Raw genomic sequence first — 20,313 nt, forward strand, 5'->3', positions numbered from 1 at the left:
GGAAAAAGAACTAAGGAAGAGACTAGTGAAGTGCTTTGTGTGGAGTGTGGCATTGTATGGGGAAGGAACATGGACATTACGACGAAATGAAGAGAAACGAATTGAAGCATTTGAAATGTGGATGTGGAGAAGAACGGTGCGTGTAAAGTGGACAGGCAGAATAAGAAATAAAATTGTGTTTGAAAAAGTGAGTGAAGAAAGAATGATGCTGAAACTGATTAGAAAGAGAAAAAGGAATTGGTTGGGTCTCTGGTTGAAAAGAATAATGGACGACATTAGGATATGTGGATCATATGCGGAGACTAAGAGGAAGGCAGAAAATAGGAAAGATTGGAGATTGCTGGGTTTGCAGTTAAAGACCTGCCCATGGACAGAACATTTATGTGTGTATGTTCAGAATGCCTGGAATATCGTGTCTAAGAACAGTCGCTATTTGCAAAGACTAGTCAATTCCATGCCCACTCGACTGCAAGATGATCGAGATAAGAGGAAGATAGACTAAATATTGAATTATGGCTTTTTGTTTTGTTTTTTGAACGCTTAATTGTTTGAATATTTTAAGGCCGACGCCAGTAAATTTGTTATGTTTATGCCACAAAAGATATTTTATTGAGAATAAAATCTTTTTTCTTTCCATTTGCAGCCACAATATCATAATGATAATGATAAAGTCATGGCATAATATATTAATGAACCTGATGTTAATTACTAAAATAATCATAAAAGAAAAAGGAGCCATTATGTCTAGTTTGTCTCTCTCAAAAACAGAACAAAAAAGGATATAAAAAGCACGAGGTTGTAGTCGAACGCAGGACCTCATGAATAAGACGCCTGAACGCTACCATTATGCTATCGAATAACACACAGTATACTTCAATTATAACTGTAGATATCAGGCAACGTGGTCCAACAACATGTAACATCGCCTGTCTCCGAATTGTAGCGAAGATACCCGAAGGGAACTTTGATACAGGAGAGCGGCCACTTTTTCTTTTGACAGCTGTACATATTACCCTCTCGCCTACATCGCATTGAAGTTTAAGTGGATACATACAGTCTGATCCGTTTGGGTATGGATAATATTAATTTATTATTATAAAGCTATTATGATAGTAGGATAAATGTATTGCTTGTTATATTATGATTAAAAGATGGAAGTTTCCATTATAGTACAACAATCAACAATGCATAATCTGAAAGGATAAATGAAAATCGTAGATGATTAAAATGGCTATTACAAATCAACAGCGGGCACAATGTGTTCTTTGGTATGCTAAATTTGAGAGTGTTAAAAGAGTTCAAAGGGAATTTCGACGTTAGTATGGTGTGCGTAATGTACCTAAATACAATTCCATAATGTTGTGGTATCGAACATTTCTAGAAACAGGTTTTGTGTTAAAAAAAACATGCAGGAGATCGCAGGCGAAACCCAGTACGGAAAGCAGCTATCTCTTGGCTTGGTCCCCAAACTCCCCAGATCTAATCCCTCCTGATCCTTCGTGTGAAGACATCGTCTATTCACAGAAACCCAGGAATATTGATGATCTGAGAGTAAAAATTACTCAAGCTTTTCAACAAATCACCTCTCTCATGTCACAACGGACATGGGCTGAATTGCATCACCGTTATGAGTTGTGCAGGGTGCGCAATGGGGGTCATGTTGAGCTCTGAGGAATCTCCTATCTTTCAGTGTTGTATGCACAAAATTTCAACAAACAAAGTTCAGTAGTAAATGTTTTACGGTGTTTTTATTTTATCCATACCCAAACGGATCAATTTGTATTTTAAATCTGCTTTTAATGACGCTGTATTAACTAGTAGGTTATATAGCGTCGATGGAATAGGTGATAGCGAGATGATATATAGCTAAATAAGACCAAAGATTCGCCATATCCTCCTGAGTCCTGAAACATTTTTTGTTTTATTTTAAATATTATTCTACACTTAAAAAAAAGTCACTGAAATGAGGAAAAAAACCTGACAAAATTCTGCAGGTTACAGTTAAGACACAAATGCTGATATATTATACATTACTATACTTTGGATCTCTGCATGTAGATCTTATATCATATTTCTTTTACTCTCAAAATATAACGCTTACTGGGTGCTTACTTCGAGAGCATGTCCTACGGTGCCTTGGCGTTGAGCTGCTGGTCGTCATTTTTATTTACAAGTACTTGAAACACGCATTGTAATGATTGAATCGATTTTCTTGTGCTTCCTGTAAGTCTCAAGAGATGACAGGAATTTGACAAGCACAGAAAAGAATGATCGATAACGATTTCACCTTGGAAATTTTTGATACTAAATGTATGTATTAAGTATAGTATACTATACTCCAGGACTCAGGAGGATATATTACCCGACACTCGCCTTACGACTGGAGAAAACCTCGGAAAAAGCCCAACCAGGTAGTCAGCATAAAAGAGAATCGAACCAACGCTCGAGGAAAGCTCCGGATCAGCAGATAAACGCGCTACTGCCTGAGCTATGTCAGTGACTATAAGTCGGTAAACAGAACAAAGATGAAAAGTAGCATCTAGATCAAACATGGACATCGTGCCTCACTTGAGAATTAGTGCCTCACTGACCTTCACAGAGCTTATCGCTCTGAGTGACATCATCGTCACAGTCCCCGTTCCTCCCTCACGTAGCTCCTAGGCGTGGGCAGGTTCTATATCAGTTTCATAAGCAATATCAGTGGTGGCATAATAGCATTATCAAAGCAGTGTGTACGCGTTAGAAAACGACTATTTCATGAGAAATGAGAGGAAGAGTTTTCTTGCTGTTTGGAAAGGGAGAACTTGCGATGTATGATATGCTCGAAAATCCTATTAGGCATTAATAAATTTAATATACAACGACATTACTCCTTATGTCATAATGAACATGCTGAATTAGAAGGTAAGACAAATTAAATGTTATTTTTCGTACCTACTATTCCGAAGAAAATTTATTATCTTAACATTTGCATAGTATACTAAATACGACATTATACCTTAAACACGCTGCATTAAAAGGTACGAGGAATTAAATGTTGTTTGTACGTATTATTTCCAAAAGAAATTTATTTAAAAAATATCAAATATGCGTAGAAAAGGAAAAATGATTTTCTGAAATTATTTTAGGTCGAGAACGTGCAAATCTATTAAGAAATTTTGATAAACGTCAGAATATTCAAGAAAATAAACGTAGACAACGTGATGGAATATTATTGGCTAGTTACGCAATTTCTCGCCTGTGATTTAAATCAATTCAATGATGGAGAAATAGTAAAGAGGTTTATGATTAAATCTGCCGAATTAATTTGCCAAATTGAATAAAGATTTCGAGTCTCTCACGTTAACCAAGCGCTTTTCTAATAATTCGCCACTGACCGCCTTAGCGATTACGATAAGGTGACGCAGGTCACAGCAGTTTATATTTCCCATCCTACTCTGCAGTCTCCTCTCCTAGTCATCATCATCATCATCATCATCTTCCTAACAAGTATTAGGCCAAGTGGCCTGTTACGGTCTCAAACTAGAATTTTCAGTCCATCTCTTCTTTGGACGGCCTAGAGATCTTTTGCCATATGGATGGTAATGAAGCAGTGCTTTTGGAATTCTGCATCGATTCATTCGTTCGAGATGACCCTTCCACTGAAGTTGATATTTGCTGATGAACTGCATAATGGGTTCTATTTGAAGTTCTTGCATTAGGTCCTCATTTTTTTTTATGATCCCAGCGAGTATATCCAGCTGTTGCTCTCATAAACCTCATCTCACTTGCTGTTATTCTACTGACATCTTTATTCTTCACAGTCCACGCTTCGCTACCATAGCTTAATACTGGCTGTGCTAAGGTTTTATACAAGCCTATTCTTGTGTGTCTTTGTACTAGTGAGGGTTTCATGATTTTATTAATGATCCCCATTGTTTTATTATATTTACATATTTTTTCAGCAATATCTATTTCATCATAAGGTGATAGTGTATAGCCAAGATAAGTGAAGGTATTTACTCTTTCTATTATTTTATTATTCAAACAGATTTTGCTTGGTACAGGGAATTTCCCACAAAATGACATGATTTTCGATTTTTCAATATTAATTTCCATGTTATATTTTTCACTGACCTTATTTAAATTGTGTACTGAATATTGTAAATCATCTTCAGTTGATGCCATGAGAACTAAATCATTAGCGAAAAGTAAAGCATCAAGCTGCAAATTTCGATTAATTGGAATAAATCCATGTCGTGTCTGTCGCCAATCTTGAATGATTCTATTTATATATATATATATATATATATATATAATAAACAGAAGTGGTGAAAGGCCACAGCCTTGTCGTACTCCACTATAAATGGGTCGCCACTGTGAAAGTTTATTGTTGCTTCGAATTGCTGTGATGGTTGTTTTATATATATTGTAAATATTTTGTATAATCTGTTGAGGTACTTGATCATCTGCCAAAATCTGAAGTAATTTATTCCGATTGACTTTATCAAAAGCCTTTTTAAAGTCAATGAATGCCATATGCGTTTCTAAATTAAATTCTCTATGTTTCTCAACCAGTAATTTCAATGCGAAATATCCATCACAACAGGATCTTCCTCGACGAAAACCATTTTGTTCCTCTCCTAGTATACAAACTATTTCAAATCGAGTGCTTCACGTAACCGAAAATTGTGCCCATGTATGATCTAGATAAACAGTAGTTGAAGATGCGACAAAAATTAAGAAAAATTGGTAAATCTAAGCTATGCGTAAGAGATTCTCAGTGACATTTTATCGAGGTGAACTCGGAACTCATGTACAGTACTTCGAAAGACGCGGAGCTGCCGCAGTTATCAGAGTACTACGCCTCTAGGAGCTAGTTAACAGCAAAGGGTGAGCGCCACATTTTTATTCCCTCCACGCTAAAGCACCGGGTTATCATATCTGGATAATCTCCCAGACAAACCTCTCACTAATTTGCAATTCATGAATCACACGTCAATCCACCAGCCTGGCAGCAGCGCCGGAATTTGATTCCCCGATGCAACAGCTTACAGAATGGCGAACAAGAGAATGAAATGCGATAGGATGGGAGAGAACAGAATAGAAAAGGGTAGAAAACGCAAGCAAGGAATTGAACAGTTTAACTAACTTTGGGTGTATTTTATGTTGGCCCATAACAATCCAAACTATTCAGAAATAAGTAATTTTGGACACGTGTCATTGTAACGACAGAAAATTCTTATCTCATAACTAGAACAAATCATGTTTTCACATATGATTCAGTTATTAAATATCAGTGTAAGTAATATGTACCTACTAACCTGTCAGGAATTAATTACTTTTATTTATTTATTTATTTTTATTTATTTATTTATTCGTTTATTTATTTGTGTATTTATTTATTTACTTATTTATTTATTCGTTTATTTATTTATATATTTATTCACTTATTTATTTATGCACATATTTAATTTATTTATTTAATATTTATTTATACTGTACATTATCTACTCATTTCTTAAATTATTTTTTATTTATTTACTTAATTAGTTTTATTTACTTATTTATTTATTTATTCATTCATTTACTTAATCATTTATTTATTCATTTACTTAATTAGCCACTTATTTATTCATTTACTTAATTACCCACTTATTTATTCATTTACTTAATTATTCATTTATTTTTTCGTTTGCTTAATTATTCATTTATTTATTCATTTACTTAATTATTCATTTATTTATTAATTTACTTAATTATTCATTTATTTATTCATTTACTTAATTATTCATTTATTTATTCATTTACTTAATTATTCATTTATTTATTCAATTACTTAATTATTCATTTATTTATTCATTTACTTAATTGTTCATTTATTTATTCATCTACTTAATTATTCATTTATTTATTCATTTACTTAATTGTTCATTTATTTATTCATTAACTTAATTACCCTCTTATTTATTCATTTACTTAATTATTCATTTATTTATTCATTTACTTAGTTATTCATTTATTTATTCATTTACTTAGTTATTCATTTATTTATTCATTTACTTAGTTATTCATTTACTTAGTTATTCATTTAATTTATTCATTTACTTAGTTATTCATTTATTTATTCATTTACTTAATTATTAATTTATTCGTTTACTTATTCATTTAGTTAATTATTCATTTGTATATTCATTTACTTAGTTATTCATTTATTCATTTACTTATGCATTTATTTATTCATTTACTTATTAATTAATTTATTTATTTACTTTTTTATTCATTTACTTAGTTGTTCATTTACTTATTCACTTACTCATTAATTTATTTAATTATTCATTTATTTATTCATTTACTTAATTATTCATTTAGTCATTCATTTACTTAATTATTCATTTATTTATTCACTTAATTATTCATTTATTTACTTAATTATTTATGTATTTATTTGTTTATTTATTTATTTCAAGACTGAACACAAAAAGGCCTATAAGTGCCAAAGAAACAGACCGTAGAAAACAATTTTTTCTTTTAACTCTAAATAAATTGCAATGGGACTTATCATTTTTCTCTGTGGATTGAGCCAAGGCAATACTCTTTTTTCTGGAAAAGTACATTTTCAAAGATAGTTGCACTTACCGCCATTTTTAAGTCCAGTCTTCATTTATTTATCTATTTATTTCTTAATTTATTTATTTATTTAGTTATTTATTTACTCATTTATTTATTTACTTATTTACTCAATTATTCGTGTATTTACTTATTTACGTCTTTATTCATTTATTTATATTTACAATTACTATGTACAGTAGTGGCAAAAAAATCGGATCGACCCTTGTAGCTGATTTCAGAGCCTTGTTCACTCCAGAGCACGATAGACTGGTAATTAAGACTTCCGTGGTTCGAATCCTGCCTGGGAAGAAAACTTTTTTTTGTTCCTTATTCAAATTTATTCCCAATACTTTTCGATTGCAGCGATATTTTACTACTTAATTAACTTATTATTCCCAGAAAATGAATTTTACCAGCAATCGAAAAGTATTGGGAATAAATTTGAATAAGGAACAAAAAAAAAAGTTTTTTTCTCCCAAGGCAGGATTCGAACCACGAAAGTCTTAGTTACCAGTCTATCGTGCTCTGGAGTGAACAAGGCTCTGAAATCAGCTACAAGGGTCGATCCGGTTTTTTTTTCCACTACTGTAAAGACATTTTTCTATGCCTGAAGTTGCATCTTTCTTGTCCACTGTCCCTATCCATCCAGTCTAATACTCTCATCCCTGTTCTGATCTCTTGCTTCTGTAAATTTCGGGCCTAGATCTACATGTCTCCCAAAGGAATACCATTCCAACACTTATCTGGATAATATTTCCTCTTCCATTCATATCCCATATTCACATAAATTTAATTCCTTATACCTCAAATAATACAGCACAGAATTCGTAACGTTCATTTGACCTCTTATTGTTACTCTTTTGCCATTTGGAATGTTTCGAATAATAATAATGTAGTACCCTACTCACTTGCACTCTGAAACATAAATTTTTGTTTCTCTACATGCATATGCTTAACCCAGACTTAAAATGTTACCTGTAAAGGCTGGTTCACAATAAACCTGGAACGGAAACGACAGCGAGAACGAGAACAGAAGTATTGTTAAAATAAATGTATTTAAATGCGAGCGTTCACAATTAACTATTGTGAATGTTCACATTTAAATATATTTATTTTAACATTATTTCTGTTCTCGTTGTCGTGTCCGTCCCCGGTTTATTGTGAACCAGCCTTAATACTGGTGACAGACTACAGTCATTAATCGCGATTATCGACTTAATCGCGATCGGGTTTGTACAGTGTCACCGTCATGATCCCGATCAGGAGCTAAATCCTGTTCCCAGAACTAGATAATCGCGCTGAGACACGGCCCAGTGGACGAAAGTAACATTTTAGTAATCTTTGGTTTCGAATCAGCTTGATTTATATTATTTAGGAAGCCGTGATAGCTCCTGCTGTGGAATTTTGTTACCCCTTCCATTGTATTATATGAAATAGAAACGAAAATGAATGGCTAGATAATGAATTTGGCTACTATTAGACGTAGTGAAGAAATTTAATGCAGACATGAGAAAAGTAAAATGAAATATATTAACAAATGACAGAAGAATTATTCATATTTCATATATATATATATATATATATATATATATATATATATATATATATACAGGGACATCATTTTATTTTTACTTAAATTTTTATTGTACCTGAGTTTTTGAATGTACTTCACTCCCACCCCCTCTAATAATGAACTTCCAACCGTTCTCCACACAGAACCAAAGGTATACAGTCGAAGTCGCCTTACGGTCTTAGTAAACACAAACGGTACTGAGTTAGTGAGTACAGTACGTTCCAGAAATATGTTCGCTTTCAATATTGAATCATATTCTCGCACAGGTACTGTCGTCCGTTTGCCTATGTCGCATCCCGGTTTCCCCCACCCACTTCTGCCCGTTCCTTTGTGGCTGGGCCGTCTTAGTTCTTTTCTGAAAACATTAATTTCTGTTAGGAATTGGACGTCTATGTAATATTATACAACTGTTTAAAATAACTTAAATAAAAAGGCCTCGTTAAGTAATTAACTGTCACGTGATTTCCCTCCTTTCTACGACCCTCGACAAAACCACTTGAACGGATAATAAATAGCATGTGTGAATAATTTTATCTTTTCGGATCGGACAGAAGTGAAGATTGAATATACAGTACTTAAGCTACTCTTTTATAGAGTAGGTACAGAATTATTTCAACATGCGTTAGTAGTACGAAAGACGAAACTGGTAATTGGAATTAGGTACAATAGTATATACTGCGATAATATGCAAAAAGGAGTGAAACCTGAATAGAAATGAACGGCCATCATTTTCAAATATGTGTTTAAATATCCATATTATGATTATTTTTCAATTTTACTTCATTCTCTATATTGTACGCTAATGTGCTGCAGACAGTATACTATGCACTGCATAATGAATACGTACGAATGGATAGCTCAGTTCGTGAGTAAAACAGTTATTGTTAATGCAATACTGTATTTTGATTAAAGAAAAACCTAATGAAAATTATCAAACCCAAAATTGCGATATTTCCTACTTTATGTAAATGGATGAACTACTTTTCATCCCTCCTATACCTAGTAAAGTGATTTGTTTGTATCTTACGCCAGTATCATCGAACTCCAGTGGAAGGGGGTATCAAACGGTGTTTCCGGTTCACAACCTTTAAGCCAAAGGTATAGCCAGTTTAATATTAGAAATGTTAGTAAAAATAAAATGATGTCCCTGTATATAGAGAGCAATAGAAGGCTGCTGAAACATGTTTCATTTCAATAAATAATGGATTACAAACATGAACTGGTTTCTTTTTCAGATTTTCAATTGCAGTCTCCATTACGACGCTCTCGTTGAGGTTAGAGTTGATTTTAAAAATATGTTTTATTACAAAATAATATGCATTTTTGGCATGATATAAATTGTACAGGTTATAAAATATTTTTTCAAAATAATATAAATAGTAATGATATAAATTGTATCAGTTTACATTGCAAAGCATATAACAATTTTAACAAATAAATTCCCATATCAAGCTGCAAGAAACAACAAAAAAAAAAAATGGAAAAAAAAACAATGAACAAACATCAAAAGAAAGTATGAACTTCAGGTGTTTTCCAGGAGAAAATTGTTTCCTCTATGATAATTCAGCCGTTGACCAGACGGGACCAAGCGTGACCTATGCCCACGTGCATCAACGTCGGTTAGTGTAACCACTGGTTAAAATTGTCACCTAACCTGTGTTTAAGCATTTTTAAAGTGGATCGATCTCGGTTACGACTTAAATAGGAGGTTAACCACAGTACTCTCTAACCGGCCATATTCGAGCGGTTAAAGGAGATAACCAGTGATTAGTAGACCAAGTAAAGCAAAATGGCGGCCAGAGCCACAGATGTTTATTTCGAAGACGATTATTATTGTACAGTACTTGAATTACTTGGATAGAGCGTGAGCGTGAAGTTTCTTTAGTGGAAAGAGAGAATTCTTACGAGGAATTAGGTGACAGAAAATTTCAGGAGGGATTTCGTTTATCAAAATCTACAAATGGATCACTTGATATAACACAAGAACAGTCATATTTCTCCTATGGATCGGCTGCTTATGTTACGATTCTATGTAACTATTATTTTCTGTATTTTAAGAGGGAATACTCGAATATCTCTTTCTCTATGTCACTGGCTGGATGGATCTTAGGATAATGAACAGTTCCCTGGTGTAAATGGGGTCCTGGATCGTACACACATTCCTGCTCATCTTCTGCATCCTTTTCCTTTATGGATATTACTTCTTTTTTATATAATATATTTACATCTAGTAAGTAAGTCTATCAATACTTCAACCTCACATTGGGATATAATCATTTTTGCATCCAATTTTCCATTTTGTACGATTTTAACCTAACAACACTGAAAAACAAAGAAATGCAACTCGTAAATATAACAGTGCCGAAAGGCAAACAAATGCAACGCGAAAATGTAGGACACGTTCATTTTGATGTAGAACAGAGTGAGCACAGTCGCTTTTAGACGTTGACTATTATCTTTGCAGCGGTATGGATGCTTTCCTTTAGCCATTTTGTAGAAACAGTGTACCATCATAGACTTTACTCTGGTTAAATGAGGTGTCAGCTAGCCATGTTTAAGTAATCGGTGATTGTGAATGGTGCACAGAAATTACATTTTAACCACAGTTACTGTTTAACCGTCGTTTCGTAATCTATGATTACTGCGTTTTTAACCGATGTTGATGCACTTTGCCACTAGTGTGTCAACACATTTTCGGTAATCGCGATCGGAGCTAATCGCGATTAGCGACTGTAGTCTGTCACCAGTATAACATAATAAAACGTTTCAGTCGCTCCTGGAACGACTAGAAATGAGGAAAACTCGTTAGCCTCGCTTGTAACGATGTATCGATCGAAATATTCGACAGTCGCACTAAATCCTCACGGGCTCCCCATGTCACGAAATATAGGATCAGTTAGGATTTGACCACAGTCGAACAATAATCTCATAAAATTGCGGTTTCACAGCTCTATGGCTTCATTCATCACTGCAGAACACATCGTCAGTAGTAACTCAATTCTGTCTATTGCGATACGTTTTAAAGGGCGATAAAATCCTCAACATGGCTTCTTTAGGGAGGGATATACAGTAAGACTCGTATCGCAAATTTACGGCACGTAGAATAACCCTGGCGTGACAGAGGGCTCTTTGTGAAAAGCTACAATACCGAAAAAAAATTCTCATATGTATGTATGTATGTACGTGGCAAAATTTTCCTTTGTTAACCGCACAATAGTAGACTGGAACAGCTTACCTGCGGCAATCTTTCAGGGTGGTCCTCTCAAAATCAATACATTTAAGGAAAGGTTGAGAAGATTAGACTGAAAATGTAATTGTAGGTGCAGTGTAATTATCTAAGTTGTGTCATGTAATTAATTAAGTTGAAATGTAATTAATTAAGATGATGTGTAATTTAGTTGATATGTAAATAAATTAAGGTGATATGTAAATAAATTAAGGTGATATGTAATTAATTAAGGTGATATGTAATTAATTAAGGTGATATGTAATTAAGTTGATTTGTAATTAATTAAGGTGATATGTAATTACTATAATTGGTAATAGTTGGGTGAAATAGAAGTACTTATAAGTTAGGTTTACTTTTGCTTATTGTAGGCGTTATTATAGACTAGTTTTTATTTATAGTCCTAGGTTTATTGCATCTATTTATTTATAGTTAGAAATAAATTTAGGTTTATTTTATTTTATTTCATTTTTCTTTTATTGCTGTAATTATTGTAGAATTATAATTATAACACCAGCCAGAAGAAGTACACGAGGAAAAAAGGAATATATATGAACCTGCCATCAGTTTTTATAAGGACAAATACCATCTGGAATCCATAGTCAATACGGGACTAATGATAGGAGACCGTGGGACCATACCCCGGTTCCTAGTCGACTTCTGTAAATCTTTTGGCCTGCATAAAAGTATTTTAAGAGATCTAACAATTGCAGCACTCAAAGGCTCCATAGCTATTTTCAGGCATCATACATATGGACCATGACTAATTCGCATCTCCTTGACGTTACTTCGTTTAATATCATGTGTTTCAATATAATTCAAATTGTTTATTTTTCACTCTAACAACAATGTATCACTAAGCCTCAAGGCATTTACTCTATTGTATCATGGTACTCTTTGTCGATGGCAATCTGTAGTGGTTACAGGAAGAAATTAAATAAATAAAGCTCTACGTCGAGATATTGTAAGTCTTAAATTGGCAAAACTTCATTTCTCACACTAGTTTATTAAAACGTGTCGGACTGTAAAGAAAACAATTATCGCAATGTCCATATTTTATATGTTGCACAATATTATAGTATTGTGTAATTTTAGTTATTTAACTTTCCTACCAATTTTCTCTATTGTTCTATTAAAATCTATACTAATAATAAATCTGTAGCCGAAATTTTTCTGGTAATTTTCGATTTTCCAAAAATAATTGGTCCTAACATATATAATTAACCACCCTGAAACCGAAAATAGCTTTTTTGAAATTTTTGTTTCTATGTCTGTCTGTCTGTCTGTCTGTATGTTTGTTACCTTTTCACGCGATAATGGCTGAACCGATTTCGATGAAAATTGGAATATAAATTAAGTTCGTTGTAACTTAGATTTTAGGCTATATGGCATTCAAAATAAATTATTTAAAAGGGTGGTTATAAGGGGGTCTGAATTAAATAAATCGAAATATCTCGCTTATTATTGATTTTTGTGTAAAATGTTATACAAACAATTTTCTTTAAAAATCATTTCCGATAAGTTTTATTCTTTGAAATATTTTGATAGGACTGATATTTAATGAGATAAATGAGTTTCAAAATTAAAATAACTGCCATCTAAGGCGGTGTAATGAAATAAACAAATGAATTCGTCTATAAGGGGCCTTGGACAATAACAATCGAAAGCTATGAATCATAGCCTACAGAGAATGTTTCTGTGTTTGTATGAAGTAATATCGGAAGCTAAATTAACCGATTTGTATAATTAATTATTATTTCACCATTGGAAAGTGTAGTTTCTCTAGATGGACATAATGCTATAATGTTATTACAGTAACTTCTGAGTGAATTGAGGACAGGTAAGATTAAAATAGCTTCTTATGCACAAACAACTTGATAGGCTACTCTGTGTATTCGTTTCCTGTATTTCTTAAAATAATGTTTATCTCAGAGAATTAACTAACCACAAGAGTGTATTGATTTAGTATGCAGTAATAATATGTTAGCTTAGCATTCCATTATTTTATAATCCAAATTTTAACTATATTCAATTGAATCGTGTTAAAATACATAAAATACATATGCATTAAATGCAATGCAAAAAATTGGGTAATGAGCCAAGCAGATTATGTTGCGCTGTTGTAAAATAAAATTTGTTCCTCCTGAGATTCAAGAGCCCCCATAACAAATTAAAAACTTACTTATCGGTGTACATCCGTTATCAACACATTTTTTATATAATATAATATAATATAATATAATATAATATAATATAATATAATATAATATAATATAATATAATATAATATAATATAATATAATATAATATAATATAATATAATTTAAGTTATTTAAGTTATTTGAAGGGTTCAGAGCCATAGTGGGCCAAGCGCCATTTACTGAATACGTAGAAAACAAGGATTAAAATTAAGTTATTATCATAATTCAATGGAAACATATAGCAAGTAAAATAAAGTATACACATTAAATCTAAATTATGTCAGTCTTCATTAAAGTATGGATGCATGTAATAAAAATTAAGAAACATGTTAAAGGAATTGTCATTGCACCAAATGAATGGTCTCTGGGCCAAAATGATCGCATTTTAATTATTTAAATACAATTTAAATTAAGTAACATATTACACGATTTTTCCTTCTATCAAACACGAATCTTCACTGGATCAAATGTCCTATTTTAATTATGTAATTACTTTACATTTATTTCTAACGGGTGCAGCGGAGCGCACGGGTACGGCTAGTAATAGCATAATATATTAACCTGTTGTATCCTATAGGATACTTTGTGAATTTAAGGGTTAAGTGTAATGGTTACATTCTCGTTTGGCAGGGAATGTCGTCGTAGTAATTAGTTGAAAAGGCAGCTAGATGAATAGACAGAAAAGTACAGTATTTGATAAAACCCACTAAATGTTTCAACGACGTTTAATCGCGTTGGATGTATAGGGTGCGTCAGAAAGAACGGATGGATTTCACATGGCAAGAAAATTGTAAAGATTCATCAAATCAAAAATTTATTGTTATCAACATATTCACCAATACATGCAGTTTATTTATGGAAAACAACATTATCCATATGATGTCCTTGGCTTTCAATACAGGCATCGAGGCGTTTTCTGATGTTCGCCATCACTTTCACAGTCATAGCTGGTGCAATTGCCACGATTTCTTCGCGAATCGCTGTCTTCAGTTCGTCCAGTGTATGTAATCGATGTTTACAAACTTACGCCTTCAAATGGTCCCAAAAAAGAAGTCGCAGGGCGCGAGATCTTACCGTAGCCTCGGACAATCTCAGTGCAATAGAATTTCGTCCAGGTGATTTCTTCTTTAATGTTGAACCTGTGATACGAAATGAAGCCACCCACCGCAAAATTGTATTCCGAGTTGAAATCCTAGCGTGACATCCGATGTCGAAATGAGTCCTGAGTGGCGATCACAGACTCTTCATTTTTCAAAAATGTCTCTACGATGAAAGCACGTTGTACACCAGACCAACACCATATTCTCAACTGAAACTGCATTCTATGGCTGACCCAACAGTCGTGGTCCCCCTCACTATATCTCTCTCCTCGTTGCGTATCGATAGTTTGAAATCCATCCGTTCTTTCTGACGCACCCTTTATTATGATGTCGCTTATAGGCTATTGTCCACGCAACTTATCTAGGCACTTGGGTTCCCTAGTGCTCTCTCGCTGCCCCTCTCCTTCCCTCTCCTGCCACGCTTCCGCTACAAGCAACCTCGCTACACCCCGCTACCCGCTCTTTTAGCTGCCCACATAAGTTGCGCGAGCAGTACATGTCTGTACTCTCAGAGGGATAAAAGAACCACAAACGAAACAGGAACAGTTCATAGGACTTCTATCGGAAAACATTAGGAAACAAGTGACGGTAAGCGTCCCTGAAACGCCTGTACAGAGAACCATATATCTACAATATACGTATTTACCGTTCCGTAATTCCAACTTCAGAATTTCTAGGTCCCCTTTGTACACAACTCAAACTTGGTAAATAACTTTGCAGAATCTGAATATATTGCGCAACTTGTCTTCTTGCTAAGACTGGTAATTGAAAATTCTTTGAAACAAAAAGGACGACTTAAAAAAAACAGATTAAAAGTAATGCAGACATGATGAGACTACAACAAAAAGTTTGCAGTGATCAGCTTTAGAAGAGAATACATTAGCGTTGTCTGAACATTAGCCGAACGGTTAGGCATTGCTTTTCTAGTCGACCTGGTTGGCGAATTGGTATAGCGCTGGCCTTCTATGCCCAAGGTTGCAGGTTCGATCCCGGGCCAGGTCGATGGCATTTAAGTGTGCTTAAGTGCGACAGACTCATGTCAGTAGATTTACTGGCATGTAAAAGAACTCCTGCGGGACAAAATTCCGGCACATCCGGCGACGCTGATATAACCTCTGCAATTGCGAGCGTCGTTAAATAAAACATAACATAACATTGCTTTTCTACGTCTAAGACCCAAGTTAATTTCCTGGACAAATACTGCATAGGGCAGCTCTGGACTAAATACCTGGAGTTAATGCCTGTTATCCTTCAACTCTCACTCCACCTTCGTCGGTGCAGACTTTTATTCCGATGAGAGTACCGGCGGAGAGCAACTATTGCGGCGTTTATGGCTCAAGAATTGGGGCGCTAGTATTCTATTCTGCGGCTAGGATTCGATCCCCGGCCGAGTACTGATGGAATTTGTGGACAAAGCAGAAGCTATAACGGAGTAATCTCGGGAGTACATCCGTTCCACTCCATCATTCCACCAAAAAATATATTCCATCTTTCCTTCGTTCTTCTCGAGTTTCCATTATTCCCTTTGCATTCCCCTTATTCACTTTGCATTTCTCTTGTTCTCCTTGCATTCCCTTTGTTCTCCTTTCATTCTCATTATTCTCCTTGCATTCTCCTTATTCTCCTCGCATTCCCCTTATTTTATTGCAGTTTCCTTGTTCTCCTTCCATTCCCTTGTTCTCCTTGCATTCTCCTTATTCTCCTCGCATTCCCCTTATTTTTATTGCAGTTTCCTTGTTCTCCTTCCATTCCCTTGTTCTCCTTGCATTCTCCTTATTCTCCTCGCATTTCCCTTATTTTTATTGCAGTTTCCTTGTTCTCCTTCCATTCCCTTGTTCTTCTTGCATTCCGCTTATTCTCCTCCCATTCCCCTTATTCTCCTTGCATTCCCCATATTTTCCTTAAATTTCCCTTGTTTACTTTGCATTCCCCTTATTCTCCTCGCATTCCCCTTGTTTTCCTTCCATTCCCCTTATTTTCCTTGCATTTCCCTTGTTTAATTTGCATTCCCTTTATTCTCCTTGCATTCCCCATATTTTCCTTAAATTTTCCTTGTTTACTTTGCATTCCCCTTATTTTCCTTGCATTTCATTTGTTCTACTTGCATTCCCGTTGTTCTCCTTACATTCTCCATGTTCACTTTGCACTGTTCTTGTTCTCCTTTCATTTCCCTTGTTCTCCTTGCATTCCCCTTACTCTTTGCAATTCCCTTATTCTTTGCATTCCCCTTATTTTCCTTGCATTTCCCTTGTTCGCCTTATATTCCCTTGTTCTCCTTGCATTCCCCTTGTTCTCTTTGCAAATCCTCTTGCTCACGTTGTATTCCCTTTGCTCTCCTTGTATTTCCCTTGCTCCCCTATTATCCTTACACTCCCCTTGTTATCCTTAAATTCCCCTTGTTATCCTTGTATTTCCCATGTTCTATCTATAGCTATTCCGTGGTTCTCCTCGTATCGCGCACTGTTCGACCCCGTCTACGTAAAGATATGCAGCAAAGAAAAGCTATGCACCTGTCGACAGGTGATCGCACCCATACGTGGTTCTGTTGTGCTCTAATAATATAAGCTATTTAAGTTTAAATAAGTAATATAAATATTATTACAACAATTCACATTACAAAAGACATAAGAAATAACGTAAAGATACACAGTAAATTCAAGTTCTGCACCTGTCGACACGTGATCGCACCCACACGTAGTTCTACTTAAATGAATCAGTCGATATTTTTAACGTATAATAAAGTAAAAGGCTATCATATTTAGGCCTAAACACGTTGATTTGTTGTGTTTGTATAAGTTCTGTCCAAGAGTTTCTAATTACTTCCAGCTAACCTTTTTTTTTCCTTTGGTAATACTTACCGTTATAGTAATATGCGTTACAAGAGCGGTATGTTGAAGTTTTCATGTTCGAGGAAAAGTTTGAAAAAGCGAAACGTAGTTGAGCTTTTTTAATTTCTGAGAATTGAAAGAAAACATACCGCTCGTGTATCGTACATTATTTTGTGCGAAAATCGTTTATTACATACTTGAAGGAGGAATTTCTAATTAGTTGCAATGAAATCTCCATCTTGGTTTCTGTTCAATGACGGCAAATTTGCATAACAAAAATATCTATCTTCAACATTGTTGCTTTAAAATGTTTTCTGTGTTTACTATACTCCAGCAGGCCGTGATATACGTCTGTCTTCCCCCCCCCCAGTCTATAAATGCGAACTTAAAACAAACGGTAAGGTTATGTAATGATTTATTTTTCATTTTAATATTTTAACAATATTATTTATATAACATATTGCAGTAATAACATCGGCATCTGGAATCTTCTTGATTTTTTCACGGCTTTCTTAATGTTACTTGCATCACCAATGCAGTAACTTTAGTGGAGTTGTAGAGTTTACTTAATTTTTGCAAATATTTAAAAACAATAATTAACAGTGCAATTTAGGTGAAATTGCAGTGGTAAGTTTCCAATTTATAATTATTACTATATTGAACGTCTCTAAAAATAATATGTTAAAATCCTAAAGCAGTAAAATCAATACGTCACTTAAGCGGTAAGAAGAGGGAAATTGTTATGTGTGTTGTCCACACCTGTGGAGTAACGGTTAGCGCGTCTAGCCACGAAACCAGGTGGCCCGAGTTCGATTCCCGGTCGGGACAAGTTACCTGGTTGAGGTTTTTTCCGGGGTTTTCCCTCAACCCAATATGAGCAAATGCTGGGTAACTTTCGGTGTTGGAACCCGGACTCATTTCACCGGCATTATCACCTTCATCTCATTCAGACGCTAAATAACCTAAGATGTTGATAAAGCGTCGTAAAATAACCAACTAAAATAAAAGTTATGTGTGTTAGGTTGGGAATACTGAATGTGGAATTTTACATTTTCCGCGGATTGGTTTTGTGCGGAAACCAAGGAAATACGCACGATCTCGCACAAAATTATATTCATGCCATATTTTCATTTAAATGTGTAATATTATAAGTTACCTTAAGAATTAGATGACGTAACTGATCGTCACTAAAGAGTGTTGTTACAACAGTTACAACGTTATTAAACACAGATTCTTTACTCACCACGGCGGGATTTCTGCAGCTGTGTCGTGGTGCGCCGCCCCGCCATGTTGGCTATATTCTTCACCGCGTACGAGCGCCGGCGCCATCGGATCGCGCCGACAGCACGGAAAATGTCTGCCATACTATCTCGACGCTTCTGCCCGCGGTGTGGTTCCGGTAGATGACCACGTCCTCCGTGAGGAACACTGCTATCACTTTGGCGTTGCTTCTTCTCCTCGGGTCTGACATTTCTATTGGCTTTCTTTTTTTGTTGATCCTTTCCATCTTCGTTATCTTCCGTGTCACAAAGAGGGCAGGAGAAAAATTTCATCGCATCCTTCACCGCAAGTTTATGCCAGTTTCATTTCAACAGAAACCAACTTCCAGAATAAGTTCGATAACCGCAGTCAACTTTTCTGTCACTTGTTGCTATGGTTTCACTTCAACCTTTTGCTGTTCAATTACGTAAAATTGTCTGTAAACTTTACTGCATATATTTGAAAGGGGTATTTTCCATCGGTATCTAGTAGTATGCAAAAAAAAAAACATTTAAATTTCCAGACATCCTTTTGAGTATATGCACCGTGCTTCTCCTTTCATTCTGTTCAAAAATGTAAAATGACCCAAAAATCTTCATATATATAGGCAATACTTTTTTTCCCCAGATTCATTATGACTTTGTCGAAAGAAGAATATATCATTGCTGCGCCTCTAAGAATCCGCTATGTGTTTTAAGAAGATTTTTCAGGAGAAAGAAAAATGTATTGTCACTTTAAATTCCCTTGATTTTCAAAGCTACTCTCGGTATAGTTTCAATCATTACTAAGCTTGTATTTCAGCTACGTCTAAGCTGGAATACAGTTGCCTACTCTCATAATCAGGCTTCGAGACTTCGGACCCGATAGAGCAGTTCAGTGGGAAATCCGCATAACGGCGTACTGAGTATAGTGATAAAGCGTACAGTGGGTGGGGGGTACTGTAGAATGAATGACAACAAACACGCAAAGGAAAACGCTCTGGATTTGAAGATTCTGATGAATAATTTGGTTTTCATACAAACCTATTTTCAAACTGTGTCTGAAACTATTACACGGTTAGAAAAGTCAGAGCAAGAGATGCCGGAAGCCCTCAAATTAGTTGAGGAAATGACACAGAGAATTAAGGGACACACCAAGTACACCGGTTACTGAACGTGTAAAACAGAAGTGGAAATCAGTTTTGGAACATTGTGTAATATAAACAGCAAATTATTAGACATAGAGTCACCCGAAAATAAAAGACTTTCTCTTAGAGATTGCAATGATATTAGGTTTTTTCGTTTCGCTCCTATAAAGTCTTGCGACGCAGAGCGCATGTTTTCACAGTACAAACTGTATTTGGTAGACAACTGAAAAAGATTTACGTTTGAGACACTGAAAATGTATTTTGTAGTACATTGCAATTCTATACTGTAACTGCACTTCCTAAAGACGACCAATAGGATAAATGAAGAAATTAAAATTGCTACATGTTTATTCCACCATTAACACTGTGTATAACTAAACACAAATGCTTATAAATGACAGAAGAATA

At 34.7% G+C, this 20,313-nt stretch overlaps 1 protein-coding gene across 15 annotated transcripts in view; it reads right to left on the reverse strand.

Annotated features, from left to right (window-relative positions):
• Positions 1 to 20,313, reverse strand: part of LOC138701955 (uncharacterized) — a 920,371-nt gene that overhangs the window by 387,138 nt on the left and 512,920 nt on the right. Inside the window, exon 1 of one of the 15 annotated variants that reach the window (XM_069829345.1) lies at positions 18,763 to 19,198. The exons of the other annotated variants lie outside the window; for them this stretch is intronic. Coding sequence (XP_069685446.1) covers positions 18,763 to 19,072 — 310 coding nt within the window. The 5' untranslated portion in view covers positions 19,073 to 19,198. Of the gene's footprint in view, positions 1 to 18,762; positions 19,199 to 20,313 lie in introns of those variants that run through there. 15 annotated transcript variants of the gene reach the window in all.

The sequence above is a fragment of the Periplaneta americana genome, chromosome 6 (genome assembly GCF_040183065.1).
Source record: "Periplaneta americana isolate PAMFEO1 chromosome 6, P.americana_PAMFEO1_priV1, whole genome shotgun sequence".
Lineage (NCBI taxonomy): Eukaryota > Metazoa > Arthropoda > Insecta > Blattodea > Blattidae > Periplaneta > Periplaneta americana.